This window comes from Phlebotomus papatasi, chromosome 2 (assembly GCF_024763615.1).
Source record: "Phlebotomus papatasi isolate M1 chromosome 2, Ppap_2.1, whole genome shotgun sequence".
NCBI classification, from domain to species: Eukaryota; Metazoa; Arthropoda; class Insecta; order Diptera; family Psychodidae; genus Phlebotomus; species Phlebotomus papatasi.
The window spans coordinates 69,627,210-69,642,500 of record NC_077223.1 but is presented as its reverse complement, the minus strand read 5'-3'; the positions used below and the strand labels follow the sequence as shown (position 1 = coordinate 69,642,500).

General features: G+C 33.4%; 1 protein-coding gene across 1 annotated transcript in view; it reads right to left on the bottom strand.

Annotated features, from left to right (window-relative positions):
* Positions 1-15,291, bottom strand: part of LOC129800905 (uncharacterized) — a 71,932-nt gene that overhangs the window by 41,922 nt on the left and 14,719 nt on the right. The window contains exons 2-3 of the mRNA XM_055845642.1: positions 9,875-10,128; positions 4,176-4,385 (exon numbers count right to left, since the gene is read on the bottom strand). Of these exons, the coding sequence (XP_055701617.1) occupies positions 4,176-4,385; positions 9,875-10,056 (392 nt within the window). The 5' untranslated portion in view covers positions 10,057-10,128. The remainder of the gene's footprint in view (positions 1-4,175; positions 4,386-9,874; positions 10,129-15,291) is intronic.

The following is a 15,291-nucleotide window of genomic DNA, read 5'->3' as shown; positions in this document are numbered from 1 at the left end:
CTGGTCATACCGAGGTAAATTTTACCAAGCGTGACGTACTAGTCCTTTAAGTAGTAGTGGGTCTTCGGTGTCCCGAAAACAAGAACAATTTTTTGTCTATAGAATATTTTCTCTTCTAAATAGTCAGAATAAAAAATATTTTCACACTCATATCGGGCTTAACCCTTTAAGGACGATTGGGTCACCCGTGACCCAAAGAGTAAATAATTTTTCCTGACTACCTAAAGTTATTTCTTTCTAATTTTTGTACATAATCACGAAGTAGAAAGATGTAGGAATCTAGGATATTTTTTGCAAATCTCCAGCTATTTGCTATATACAAAATATTTGAGCTAGAAAATAACGAATTTTCACGTAGGTACTTGAATTTTAATATTCATAATATTTCTATTTTTTTTTAAGCAAAAACCTTTTATGAATAGAAACTATAATAACTATACATAATATTTCTTAACAAAGTAAAAATTATAGTTTATTGGTATTTTCAGGAAGGCTTCATAATTTTCATATGGGTCATATATGACCCAATCGTCCTTAAAGGTAAAAAACACCGAATTTGTCTCTAGTGGATTTTCGAAGATTTGAGGTTAGACTGTTTCATGTTTTTGTTTATGTGTGCGCAAAATAGTTAATTATTCGTGTAATATTGTGTGATAATATCAATTAGCTGAGATTTCCCAGTGCAATACTGACTGAAGAAGGTAATATTTTGATAATTTGTAAGATACTTCTGCATATATGTTGTAAATTCATAACTTTTTACTCTTGTAGATGACTTCAAAAATGGAAAAAATAATTTCATGATCAATGAACTCGAAATCATCCACATATTATGCCCGGAAGATAGCGATGATGCCAACAATCTTGTCCTGAACGAAAGTGATATAATATATTTGGAACAAGACGTGGATGAAGTGGACTTTGAAGTCTTCATCGAGAACGCATCAACTCCGGAAGAACTCCCAGATCCACAGCAATGTGCAACTATACGTCTTAAATTCCCAGAGACAAACAACATTGCACCTACCCATTACCATCAAACATGTTTCGAAGAAAACTGAGGTGCACATGGTGCTATCAGAAAAAAGGGTTATAATAAAACCAATTGTATTTGTGAGGCATGCGACATTTATCTCTGTGTTACCTTAACAGTATGCGAAATTTGTTTCAATGAATATCATAAAAATAAAAAATGAAGTAAACATTGATACATTTTTATGATAAATATTATTGTTTTTGTGTACCAGTCTTCAAGATTCTTGGAGACCAAAAATTGAATGAGATTTTTTAAAATTAATTTTCGATCGTTTTAATTTTTACTCGTACTCTAATTTTTTTTATTATTACAAATATAACAGAGCAAACGAGTAAACTAGTCGTCTGGAAAATTTTGTGCCTTTTTACCTTTAAGGACGATTGGGTCATATATGACCCATAGTTTTCCAGGACTCCTAGGGATGGGAAATTTTTTTTTAACCATAAATCTCTTATTTAGGCTAAAATATCGAGGGAAATTTGATTTCATTAAAATTCGGTCAGCGGAAAGCTTCTCGTCCTTAACTCTTTCGCGTCCCACTTTTATTCAGCAGATGAATTCATGCAAAATTGAGTTTTTCCTAATGCTTTATGATCAAATATAATAGTTCAGAGAGGAAAAAAATTTTCCATTGCGTGAAAACTCGGAAAACCCCCGGGTCATATATGACCCTGTTGTCCTCAAGGGAAGTGTATTTACCATTTTCAAAATCTATATCACGGGGTTTTTAAGAGTTTTTTTGCTTGAAGTTACTAATTTGGCCAAAACCATGGCAAACTGGATTGTTGTGATGAACACTGTACTCCTGGTGTTCAAGGAATCTGCCTGGTAATCCCTTGAACTGTCACTGTCACAATATTTTGAGTGGTATTTGGCAAAAATAAACTTATCCACATATTTATTCACACACAATACAATTGCACTACATGAGACGCTTGCAGAATACTCTAAAATATTGCAAAATATGTTATAATTCATCAGATATAAGATGAAATGTCCAGGAGCAAGACGTCCCACCTGCATTTCACAAAGAAAAACAATGTCCCAACTACATTTCGCTGCAGGTTTGGGACGAAAACACTGTTACCCTTGGGGACTATAGGGTCATATATGACCCGGAAAATTCTACACGCTTTTCTGGAAAATTGAAAGTAGTTTATTATATCAAAATATGCAATATACAATCTTTGGATATTCTATTTTGTATTTCTAAAGAACTTTTTGCTGAAGAAAATATATGAATATAAAAAATTTTGAAAAAGAAAAGTCATTTCACAAAGTTCGAAATTCGTGATTTTTGATCTCAAATATTTTCTTTTCCTGAATATCTGGAGTCTTGAGAAAATTAGCCAAGAATCTTACATCCTTCTATTATGATGTCGTGCACAAACCGATAGATTTCAATTAATGTAAATAGTCAAAAGAAATTGTTTTTTCCCCGGGTCATATATGACCCTAATGACGCGAAAGAGTTAAAGGGTTAAAGATTTTTATTGATTTTTTTTTGAAGTTATAGGCAAACTGTCAAAATTTCTTCAATAATACCAAATATGGACATAAATTTCTACAGTGCGTAGAGGCCATAAACGTAAGCAATTTGGTTCAGTACTGACATAAATTTCTGTAGTGTGTAGAGGCCCACCACAATATTTAAAGGTCATTCTTTTAATCCTTCATTTTGACGCCCGTAAATAACAAAAATGATCACCGTGAGGTGGCAATAAGGACGTTTTCTTACCTAATAGCGTGTCATTCGTTATGCAGTGAAAAATAATTTTTTTAAACGTGTCACAAAGGAATAATCTGTAATTTTAAATTGAATTTATGCTTTAAATACTTTATTTTGCTTTAATAACCCACTAATTTTCACACAAAATACCTTTAAAGGGTTAAAAGATCATACATACGTATATTAAATTATGTAACCTACCCTCATACTGTATTTAAATTCTTCCACAGATCTATCTAAAAAAAATTAAAACATCTTTCATTTCGCATGTCATTCAAGATATTTTTATTCCCTTAATACCTGTACTTAGTAAACAATTAATTTGTCAATGTTTTTAAACGGTCAATAATATGTTATTAAGCCATCCATCATGCAAGGAGAGAGCATTTTAAGTTTAATGAGAGGTTCTCGAGAACATCTCTAGTTCTGAGCAAACGTTCCTCGAACACACGATTTTTGAAAGGCAATCTTCCTACTGCATTTTATAGCACGAAATTGATCGTACCAGATCACACAGTAGAAAAGAACACTAAAATGACATAAATTAATTCAGTATTTTCTTGAACTTGAGATAATGAATTCGATCAATAATTCAGAAAGGATTTATATGTTTGAATTAATACGTCATTAGTTGAGAATAAAATGCGAGAAGCATCCCGCCAAAGTGATCGAGTTGATAATTTTGCGATCACGAGAGGTTCATCGATCGCAATCGTGTGCAAAACTGTCATCCGCGCCTCCGGGGGATTATGCAATTAATGCAGCAGAAACCTCATCAGCGACACAGAAGAAGACACGCGAAAAATAAACAAGAGTGACCTTGCATGATCGCTATCCACTGGTTTGTGATGATCACGATCGCAAGAGAAGAGAAATTGGAAAAAATCAACCCTCGCGAAAGCTTTGAAAGCGAACATGTTCTGGTCTTTACATAACAAGAGCAAACCAGGTAAGTTGGGTGACTTCTAGGATTAATTCACATGATCACATGCTATTGAGCCTGATATCATGCCCTCGATCGCGATCGATCCATCAGGTGAAATGTGAAAAAAAACGATTTGAGCTTCTGTGTGGTTTCATAATGTCGATGCCCTTATCTTGATCTTTGGTGATCTTCCTTTCATTTCCGCGCATCCATTGAGACCATTGAGACGATTTATACCGTGACTGCAACATTGACCAAATTTCTCCTCAAGAATGAAATGAAAAATGATAACTATACATATAACAATTGACAAAGAGTAGGGCGTGCTCAGCGAAAGTTTGATGTGAAAATGTCCCACGGAAAACAACGAATGACATAAAATTCGATAGCAAAGTAGCAGCAATTTGGCGGGAAAGAACTCAATCGCGCCAAAATTACTTTGCGATGTTCTTGCACGCAGCCAGGTAGAAATAGATGGCGCTTACCTTGTGATCGCCGTTGGGTAGTCAAACAAACTCTCATTGATTTCTTTCGCCTCGATGCAGTGGCTACAACTGCAAAATGAATATTGGGATCCATAGACACTGGATTGTTCCTCGAAATCTGAGAAATTAATATCCGTGTCGAATCCTTCATCCTCAAAATTACTCCTTGGGGCACCGGAATCCTCAGAAGTTCCACGACTCCATCGAGATCTACGCCAAAAGATCAAAAGTTTAGCAATTAGTAATCATTTAGGAAATTGCTTTAATACTGCGTAGTGGATGGTTAGTGATTTAAATCTAATTGGAAGTCTTGAGATGGAAAATTATACAATCTGCACCCACAGATGTTTCAGAGATCATGCTCTTTCAGCAAAATAATGATTTATATGATACCCAAGTAGCAAGAACATAAAAAAGTTAAATAGCAAAAATTTCCTAAGCATGTTTGAAAAATTGGAAATTGTTCATTGTTTAAAAATTCCTAAAAATGTATTTATAATTTTCGTTGTCTAATGGTTATATTAACAAAAATATCATATACTAATATTATCACAAAGGATATTATTCGAATAATCATTATATGCAATAAGTTATTGCAGATTTATTTGAATTTGTCAGGAAAATGCTCAGAAGTGGTCAGAAATGGTTATACAGCTTAATCATAGAGATCAAGATGTTTAATAACTTCTTTTTTTCCCATTAGCAACGATATAATAATATAATAATAATGTTTTATTCAAACTCTACATATCCCACCCTCCCATGCGTCTGCCGCCGTCTTAGCGTTGATGACCAGCCTCCGAAGCCAAACGGCAGAAATGCTTCTTCGGCTGTGTAATCTTTCAAATATTTGATGTTACAAAATTCATTTTAAATATTACAATGGCAGAAACCTAGCGCAAAGGCACAAGGATGTAGAGTGCGTTTTTTTTTGTAGAGTTAGCGCATAGCCAAAAGCTGTTCGCGCTCTCTAAATGGAGATGTGATCTCCGAGAAGTTAAAAATAAAAAAAAAAATTAGAGATAGATAATTAAACAAAATAAAATGCAAAGAAAAATTTAAAAAAAAAAAAAGGAAGGCTAAACCATATCTCTTTTATTATTAATTGGCGTCATTGAAATTGAAATCCGAACGGACCCCCGCCAGACGGAGCCCCAAACAAGTAACGGCAGGCGACTTCAAACCAGACAAAGAACGACGCCCCCCCGGACATCCCCCCACCCTCACAGACCACGCCCCGGCACCCGAGCGTCCCTCCCCTAGAGAGTCGCGGGTCCGCTCATCACATTAGGAGGAAAAAGAGAAAACCAGTTAAGCTGGAAAAAAGAAACCTCAAAAAACAGAACCGCGCAAACCCAGGGAGAACGGTCAGACTCCTGGGGCGCCCGGCACCGCTCAACCCTTCAGGCGGCCCCGCAAGGATAAAAGGCGGAAAGACACACGGGCGACGCCGAGCCATATCAAGTCAAAGCCCCCAAACCGCCGACAGGAGCGGTCCGTATAAACGGGAGACCATTCGGAAAAAGAAATCAGCCAAACAAGCCTCATTAAGCTTCTGATATGTCAAAAAAAAGAAGGAAACACTCCATTAGTAAAAAAAAAAAAGAAACAAATAGATTAATAAAAAATAGCAATAATAATAATAATCTAAACATTACAAAAGAAAAGAAAAAAATAGAAAAAGGTTATTTGGAAAAGTGAACCTCTTAGACACTCAAATGGTACAGAGAACAGACATAAAGAAGAACAAGAAACATCGCCTCAACAAGCGTATACATGGCCATCGAATCTTGAGCATAGCACCCCCAGTAGTTTATGTCTATCAAAATCTCGTACACGAGATTTGATTGCACCCATAGACAGAGGTATACCTTCTCTATATAAATTATTTATAGTTATGGGAGACTTAAAATTTAGGGACCTCTTGAACCACTCATATCTAGGTCTAGGAACGGGTACTAAATCGCCTGATCTTGAGATGTCATTAGCTAGAAGGAAGGAATTTAAATTATTATATTTGAAAAAATTATTAGAAAGAGCAACTATTAAAAGTGCATAAAAGGACAAAATATTCCACTTAGAAAAAAGATGAGCGGTATGATCAAATCTACCAGAGTGTGAAATTATTCTCATGATTTTCTTCTGTAAAACCAAAATTGGACTCAAAATAGAGCTACAAGAGCATCCCCAGAAAGGCAACCCATATCTCAACTTAGATTCTACCATGGCATAATAGTAGGACCGCAATATACCATCAGTACCCAACTTGCGAATCATATAACAGTATCTCAGAAGATTTCTAAGGTCCTGTGAGAGATGAGTGATGTGTTTGCGCCAATTCAGTCGATAATCTAACCATACTCCTAGGTATCTAAACTCATTGACCCTATAAATTGGAACACACCCCCGAATACACGGCCCACTCCTTGGTCTATCGCAATGCCCAGAATGACACACTGTATGAACCCTTGAGCCCAACATACGACTCCCAGGATGGAACACCATTACTCTGGATTTTTCACTAAGAACCATTCGCTGGCTGTCAAACCAACATCTCAACAGGCTCAGGTCCCGATCAATATCACCCCAAACACCCTCCTCCGAAACACCCGCGTAAGCAACGGCTATGTCGTCCGCATATGCTATACTTCTCCCAGTTAAACCCAAGTCAAAAATATCATTGAAATAAATGTTGAAAAGGAGAGGTCCCAAAATCGATCCCTGTGGAACACCACAAATGGATATCTCAGCTTCACTAACAACCTCCATGCCAATTCTGACCCTCTGCAGCCTCTCACAGAGATAAGATTCCAGCAGATCCAGGGGGGTACCACGAATACCACAAGACCTCGCTTTACTAAGCAAAAGCCGATGATCCACTGTGTCAAACGCTTTTGAAATGTCTATGAAAAGGGCTCCGGAAATACTATTCAGTCTATTTCCCGCGTCCCAAATCCCCGTTAGCAAATCGGTAATCGCATCCTCACAACCCCTACGTTTACGAAAACCATATTGTCTGTCTGAAAGAATACCATGACTATCTAAAAAATTAGAGATTCTAGAGTGAATCGCCTTTTCCATAATTTTGGAGATAGATGGGAGCAGTGAAATAGGTCTATAATTACCTGTCACTCTTGAGTCACCCCTTTTAAACAAAGGAATCACTACAGCAGTTTTAAGGATCTTAGGAAATACGCCGTTTGCGAAAGCTAAATTAATTAAAAAGACTAAAACATCTACTATGTTAAAAGATATTTTCTTAAGAGTTGTGTTGGCAATGCCATCAATTCCCGGAGAACAATTATTTCTCAAACCCTGAATCAACGATATTTCACTATATCCATGCTCTAAAAATGACATAATGACCTTTTTTACCAATATCCTGCCACATTTGCTACAATTTTGTGGTGAAATTATTGTGTTAAATCCCGCCGAAATAATTTACTCGTATTTGAATATTTCTCAATAAAAATTCTGTGGGATAAAGGGTGTAGTAAAAACTTATCGCCACTTTTAGGAAAAAGTGAAATGAATATATTTATAACTTGCAAACCTTTATTTTAAAATAACTCCAATTAGACCTGAAGTTACCTAAATGCATTGGCTATAAATTAGCGAAATCAATAGTCTTCCAATATAACGCTAGACTATTTTAAAGCATGATTTTCATTAACAATGCAAAATTAACCATTTCCTTGTCACCATTCACCACCTTTCGCCAGCTTTGTAACCGCTTATCGCCACTTACTTGAATTCGTTCAAACTCGAATTATTTGGTGAATAATTTATTAAAAGAACACATACAGAGGTGCTCCCTCAGTTGACCATTGCTCATTTCATATTAAATTTCTTTGCAAATATTTAAGAATTAAATTAATTAACCTATTCAAAAAAAAAATAAAAATAAAAACTAAAATTTTGTGCGATGAAATTTTTATGACACGTAGCATATTTGGTAAGAAATATTGCATTCAACACACTTTACTAAAATATTAGACTCAAAATAAGTAAATTCAAAAGTAAACATGTTTTTCGTTTCTTAATTATTGAAGAAATAGCGATTTCAGTATATGGGCAGAATCACATTGACATTAAAATGCTCGCTGTATTTCGTTAATTTATGCATTCTCGATTTTCGATTACCGACCGATTATCGATTTTCGATCGATCGATTTTCGATTACCGTATTGCCTTATCGATGGCACTAGGTGAAAATATTTTAAGAAAATTGAAGAAATAAAACGAAAATTCGTTAAACGGTGAGCAAAAAAAAACTGTAAAAGAAATTAATCGTACAGTTTTCTTGCTCACCGTTTATAAAATTTTCGTTTTATTTCTTCAATTTTCTTATACTATTTTTATCTAGGGCCACCGAGTATGAGATAAGGTAATATGGTAATCGCGAACTTGCGTAAGAATTGTAATGCAAACGCGTAAGTTAACGAAATACGGTGAGTCTACGGTTAGCATTTTACTGTCACTGTCAATGTGATTCTGCCCTAAATGGCTAAAAGCAGACGACTGGCGAGAATTGGTTTTCCACCCTTAAAAATTACAAGATGATGTAAAGAATTTAAAATTGCAATAAATATCCAGGAAGAATTATTAAATAAATGAGAAAACTCTTGTAATTAATTTTAAATAGAAATTTATATAAGTTTTCTGAAGAAATGTTCAAAATTTTACGTCATTATTATTTTATACTTATCACGCGACATTTAAAGAAAAATTTCCGAGAAAATGCGTTATTAAATTAGCAACATGCTGACAATGATGTAAGTTATACTACACAGAAAAAATATTTCGTAAAATTATTCGTAAATGTTTGTAAATTCCCACCGAAAGTTACAGGATGCTCGTATATTGTAAACCTCACTAAAATGTTCGTAAACCTTTATACTTTTTTTTAAAAACATTGTTCGTAGCATGATAATTTGACGAGCATTTTATGCTTTTTTTTACAAATAATTGTTCATACCTTTATGTTTGTCTGGCAAAACTTTACATACAAATGACAATATTTTACGAACATTTTTCTGTGTGTTTACAAACATTTACAAATAAATGTTTGTAAAAGAATAAGATATGCTCGTCAATTGACCATATTACGAATAACGTTAGTGAAAAAATACAAATTTTTACAAACTTGTTAGTGGGTTTAATCGGTTTACGAGCATTTCGTAAGTTCCCAGTAGAAATTCACAAACATTTACAAACAATTTTACAATTTTTTTTTGTGTTCTTGCCTATGTTTAAAGTAATTTTGATAACATATAAATTATGTTACGAATTTATAATTTGGTAAGAAAATGCTTATTGGGTATATTGTTAATTTTGATTTTTTCTGTGTTAAAGAATACCTAAGAGATAGTATAAGTAATTCAAATATTTTCTATAGACCATAACGTAACATAAATAAATATAGTAAATTCTTAGTTTCCTTTAAAAAAAAAATTGTTCTAAAGATCATGATGTTCAAATGACCTTCAGTTTGTAATTTCTTATTTCTTAAGAACCTCAAGACTAAAGCAACAATTTTGAATGAAAGTAACCTTCAAACCAGAACTGAAACACAAACAAGAACATCTTCGATATAATACTAGCTCTTCTGTATATTCCTAAGTAATGGTGCTTGAAGACCACTTGAAAGATTCTCTAAAGATCATTAGCCGGTAAATTCCATGAATATTAGTTCTCACCTCTTCCCCTTGGAATCCATCGTGTCCACTACACCATTCCATGCTCGATGGATGAGATAGAGCAAAAAGAAAGTCCTAGAATTCTCTTGAGATCCCTTTGACCTCTTAGTCTCATGTCGTCCACTCTCTGCACTCCTCCAGGCTCGACTCAATGTCGATTGTCCACTCGAGACGTTGCCCATTCTTAATCACGCTGTTCACTCAATTTTTTCTGCCTCCCATCGCCTCCGGCGTCTCAATTGGGGGCTCTCCTCCTGATCATAAAGAAGATGAGGATAAATCTCTCTGGCACAAATATCACATTCAATTGGACTGGTGTGTTCCACTTTGTGGATCATGTAGCAGTTTGAGAAACCGGTATATGCTATTTGGCTCATTCGATCATTTCACGAGTTACGCAATGGTAAAGTGTGCTTCTTCCGCAAAATGAGCAGCATTAACCTCTGTTTGACCCCCAATGCACGTCTAAGGAGTGATTGCGAGGGTTGGATATGCGGTTAATGCGTACAGATCATGATCGTGGGATTCTATTTAACAATCTTCTTGACATGATACAAGGTTGTACTCGCTTAAATCGATAAATAAATTATCTAAGAATATACTACAAATTTCTGAAACCAATCCGAAATATTTTCAAAAATATAGAAGCAAAGGAGCACCGAGCAGATTTACAAACGCTCAAAAGGGTCAAATTGATCCTTTTCGAAAGGATGGATCATATTTGAACCTTTGAAAGGATCACTAGTGTCGCTTAAAATTTTGTATGCAAATTTTTCACGTTAGATTATATTTTATAAAGAACTTATTACTGATACCATATTTCTCTCGTCTGAGCGAACAACAAAGATGACTTTATCACTGTTTTTGTTCGTTTATTCCGCAGATTAATAAGTCTCAAAACAGGGAAACTTTCAAAGGATTCTCGGTGATCCTTTCATTTTGATCAGTTGGATCAATTTAACCCTTTTATTTTTACCAGTGTAGCGTGCACAGATGTTTTTTTTTTAAATTTTTTTTAAATATTTTAAACAGCATATTAAAGTCAAAATATCATCCCAAAATGTGCATTATTTAAAATTTAAACCCTTAAAAATGTTACGATTTCAGGATTTTCTTGGCAAATTCAGGATTTCCAAATTCTATGTTATTTATTCCTTTACAAAGGTAATTTTGCAGTAATAACAAAAAAAATATATATATATATATATATATAAAAACGAGAATAACAAATATGAAAACAAGAACAAATAATGTACAGTTCAAAAATCCACTATAAATTTTTACAACATTCATTTTGTCGAGTTTTTGTGCAAGAACTTCGGATCAATTAGACATTTTTGCTGGTTTTTATTATCTCAGAGAGCAATAATTCTATGTGCTAAAAATTCCTATTAAAACTTAATGGATTCTTTATGATCTGTCACAGCAAACAACCACGTTCGTGGTTTATTACCCCTTAAAATAATTCTAAAAACTAACTGAAAGGAATTGTACTAATTAACGTGAGGTGAATACACAAGTTTGATTATCGGAAAATTGATAAAACATGCTGCATCAAAGGGTGATTCATATAGAGATATCCTATTCATATAGAGATATCATATGAATATTTTAAGAAATCCAAGAATTAAGATTAACTCATTAGTGATATTATAGATATAGTATGATTTATACGATTTTGTGACGAACGGTTTAGCCCTTTTGCTGAAGGCTTTGAAATTATAAATAACAAGAAGTTTACACGCAATTTCATATCAAATTATTTTCGAAACATCATTGTATGCTAAAGAAATGAATAAGTTAAGACATATGACTTAACTACGACTTAGACTTAGAGCCATATAACTTAAATCTTATGAATTAAAGCACTGACTTTGCCCTCCGGGGGTTTGCTACCATGCTGTACGTAAGCTTTCCTTTAATTCTAACAAATAAGGATCTTTTTCAACAGTTCTATTTCACATGTCAGATTGGTGAAAACCATCATGAAGTGCTAGAATTAAAGAAAAGCATGAACAGCAGAGTAGCAAAATCACCCCTGAAGGCCATCACATGTATCACGGTACAACATTACTCTTGTATTCCTTAGATTCGTTCTTATTATTTTTTTCTGTCTAAATAATTGTTAGAACCTTAAGAAACGTTTGGGATAATGAAATTTGTAAAACACATTAGTACTTTAAAAAACAAAAAGAGAAACTTATCCAAAAAATCTACAATAGAGTAAATTAAGCTAATTCAAAACCTGCTCCAAATGGAAATTTTTCGCTACTCCAAATGGAAACGTCATTGTTTTCATGATAAATACAGTATTAATTATTATTTTTTATATATTTTCTATACCACAGTTTCATTATTTAGTTAATTTTGCTCCAAATAAAGCGAAAATCCATTCATATTCACAAATTTTAATTTATTAATTTCTCAGAAAAATTAAAAGTTTACCTTTTCACCATAGAATTTTACATCGATCGACCATGTTTTCCAATGAAAAACACAATGAGGTGACTGTTGTTTATTCGTTTCGTTTAACATTTATGTCATATTTCTGGCTAATTTTAGTTAAATTAAGTTCTAATCTTTATTGTTAACGGTACGAGAAGTGTTCAAGTGAAATAATTACCTATTTCGTGAAAAAAATGGGTTTTTCAATAGGAAACCCCGGAAATATGATTTTTTTTGGAAAGATTTTCTTATTGTTTTAAATGGGAAAGGAGATAAGAGAAGGAATAAGAACAAATCCTGTACTCAAGAGCAACTCAACAAGGTTTTGGAAGCCTTTCGACGCGGTTTCACTTACACTGTTTGTCTCCAATTAGAAAATTTCCCTTGTCTCCATTCATTCCAAACAGTAACATTATAGAAGAGTCAAGGAGCAAATTTATGTAATTCTCTTCAGAAAAAATATGAACTTATAATGTGTTGAATCTCCTGTCAAAGTTAAAGCGTCTGGAAATGGTTTTGAATTAGGACATTTACCCAAATTTAGAAATCAAGCATTATTGAATTATGTTAATTAATAGAATGGCCTAGGTCTGATACATTTTGAGGTTTACATGATAAAGATTTTTTAGTGTTAAATATTCAACTTTATAAGTTTTACTTATTGATAAGTCTACAAGTCAACTGGTTAAAATATTTAATCAATTTAATCAAATTTGCAAAAATATTTTGCGAATGGTTTAACACCATAAGGTGAATTTTTTCTTAAAAATAATAGGTAAACTTCAGTGAAAATTTCGCAACAATTATCCACAAAACATTTTTTTTTAATTTGAATAAATATATAATTCCATCAGTTGAATTGAGTAACAATCGATTTGAAGACTCTTTATATTTAATCGTGTAAGAATTTTATTAGATAAATATAACAAATGGATATTCTAGTGGGCTATTTTTCTCACTCAAAGCATATTTTCCAAAAATGTGCAAAGGTTCTTAAGAAATATATTTCTTAATTCATTTTAAGAAAATTATTTTATTTATATTTTCCACTTAAAATTTGTACAAAATTAAGCTAAAATTAAGAAAATGTGAATAATTTAAAGTTCAGAGCCCCATAATTCTCTAGACCAATTTACAAAGCAAGAAATATCTAGATTTGAATAGGACAAAGAATATATGAATACAAAGTAAAAACCGGGATGGTAATCCATCCTATGTTTTTCAAACTTACTAGAACTCGTGGCTTACGCTATACCTCTAAAGTACTTTCACTATTAACCGTTTTAAATCAATTCCACCCAAAAGATTCACCAAAATTGCTTAGGAGTAAACGAATTGATTTTCAGACAAAAATTACTTATTGTTTCATAGCCTGTTCTGTTCAGAATATCAGAAATTCCAAGGCCTTTCTCTCGATTCCAAACATGACTGAATTCAGTTGAGAAGTTTTTTTTCTGATTATTTGCAGGACAAAATAATGTTTTATGCCCAACGCACAATAACTTTTGTTTAGTAAACATGTTTTTGACATTTCAATGAGAGTGAGTGAGATCTAGATCTAGTCATCTCGCTCTCTCTCATAGGAAATTTTGAAAACATGTTTACAAACAAAAGTTATTGTGCGTTGGGCACATAGACATAAAATACATAGACTCCTCATTCGCAAAAAGTAAACAATTTCGCGTTTGACATTCACTTTTTGAAATATTTTTTACAGTGTACTGAAATCAAAACAACCCGATTTTCCCGCTATTTTCAGAAACTTCCCGCCATTTTGTAAATTGTCATAAAAAATACCGCCAAAAATTATTAATCCTGATTTGTGCATTTTGTGCAGTTTTATGAGTTTTTTGAACTAATAATTCGCAACTATTATGTTATTTTATTAGAATACTTACCAGAACACGGTGCCAAATTTTATACTAAAATATTAAAAGCAAAATTAGTATTAGAGAAAAATATCAAAAGTACCGAATCCTCAGGCTGTGAAGATAATTTTTTGTTGGAAATAACAACAGTTTAGCCAAATTCAAGACAAGACATTCATATTTGTTTGAACCCCCAATATTCCACCGATTCCAACTATTACAAGATAGCAAATGAAATGCTGTAAAAGTAATTTATATGCTGGGGTACTGGAAGATTTCGCCAGGAATAGGGAAGTATTATTCCTGAAGCAAAAAGGATAACTCATAAGACATTCTAAATCGTGGCTAAGAAAATATTATATAATTTAGGAAATAAAAGAATTTATGAACCATTCTCACAATAAAAGTATTTATATTTTAGAAGAAATAATAGAATAAATATTAACTCAATAACAATATTAACAATATTAACTCAATAACAATCTATATCTATAATGTTATTATAAAAAAAGGATCGATGGATAAGAAATCAATTAAGTCAGTGTCCCATGAAAAATGTTAGATGACGAAGTTTCTGTCTTTTGGAGCTTTCAGGTTTGGATGCTTTATGAATGGCGTAGAATCTTACATTCAAATACTTCTCGGTGATTGCATCAATTAGCAAGAAACGATGATCTGCAGCATGTAGAAAATCAGTGTCATCTTCAAACAGATTTGGAATGTCAGCACAGGTTCTGCGCACTATTCTTCTAATCTTGAGAAAATCCTGTTCGGTGTGATTGTTTCCCATCTCACGCAAGGCTTTTTCCGCAATCTTGCACACCCTCAATACGGAATTCGATGGATATTTCAGTCGTCCATATGCTTTATAATAAATAAGACAGTTGTCTCGCTGTTCCCCCTCCAAAAGATTGGTGCATTTGTCGCAATGGATTCGCAAAAGCAGACGTTTTATCACAAATCCTGCGATATATTCCACCACATTTTCTGCATATAAAGACAGAGAAGAGAGTCCGAAGATGTACTGATATGTTTCGAGATATTCCTCTTCCTCTTTCAACAACTGCACATTGCTTTCTTCATCGTCCTTGGTTAGAGCAGCCA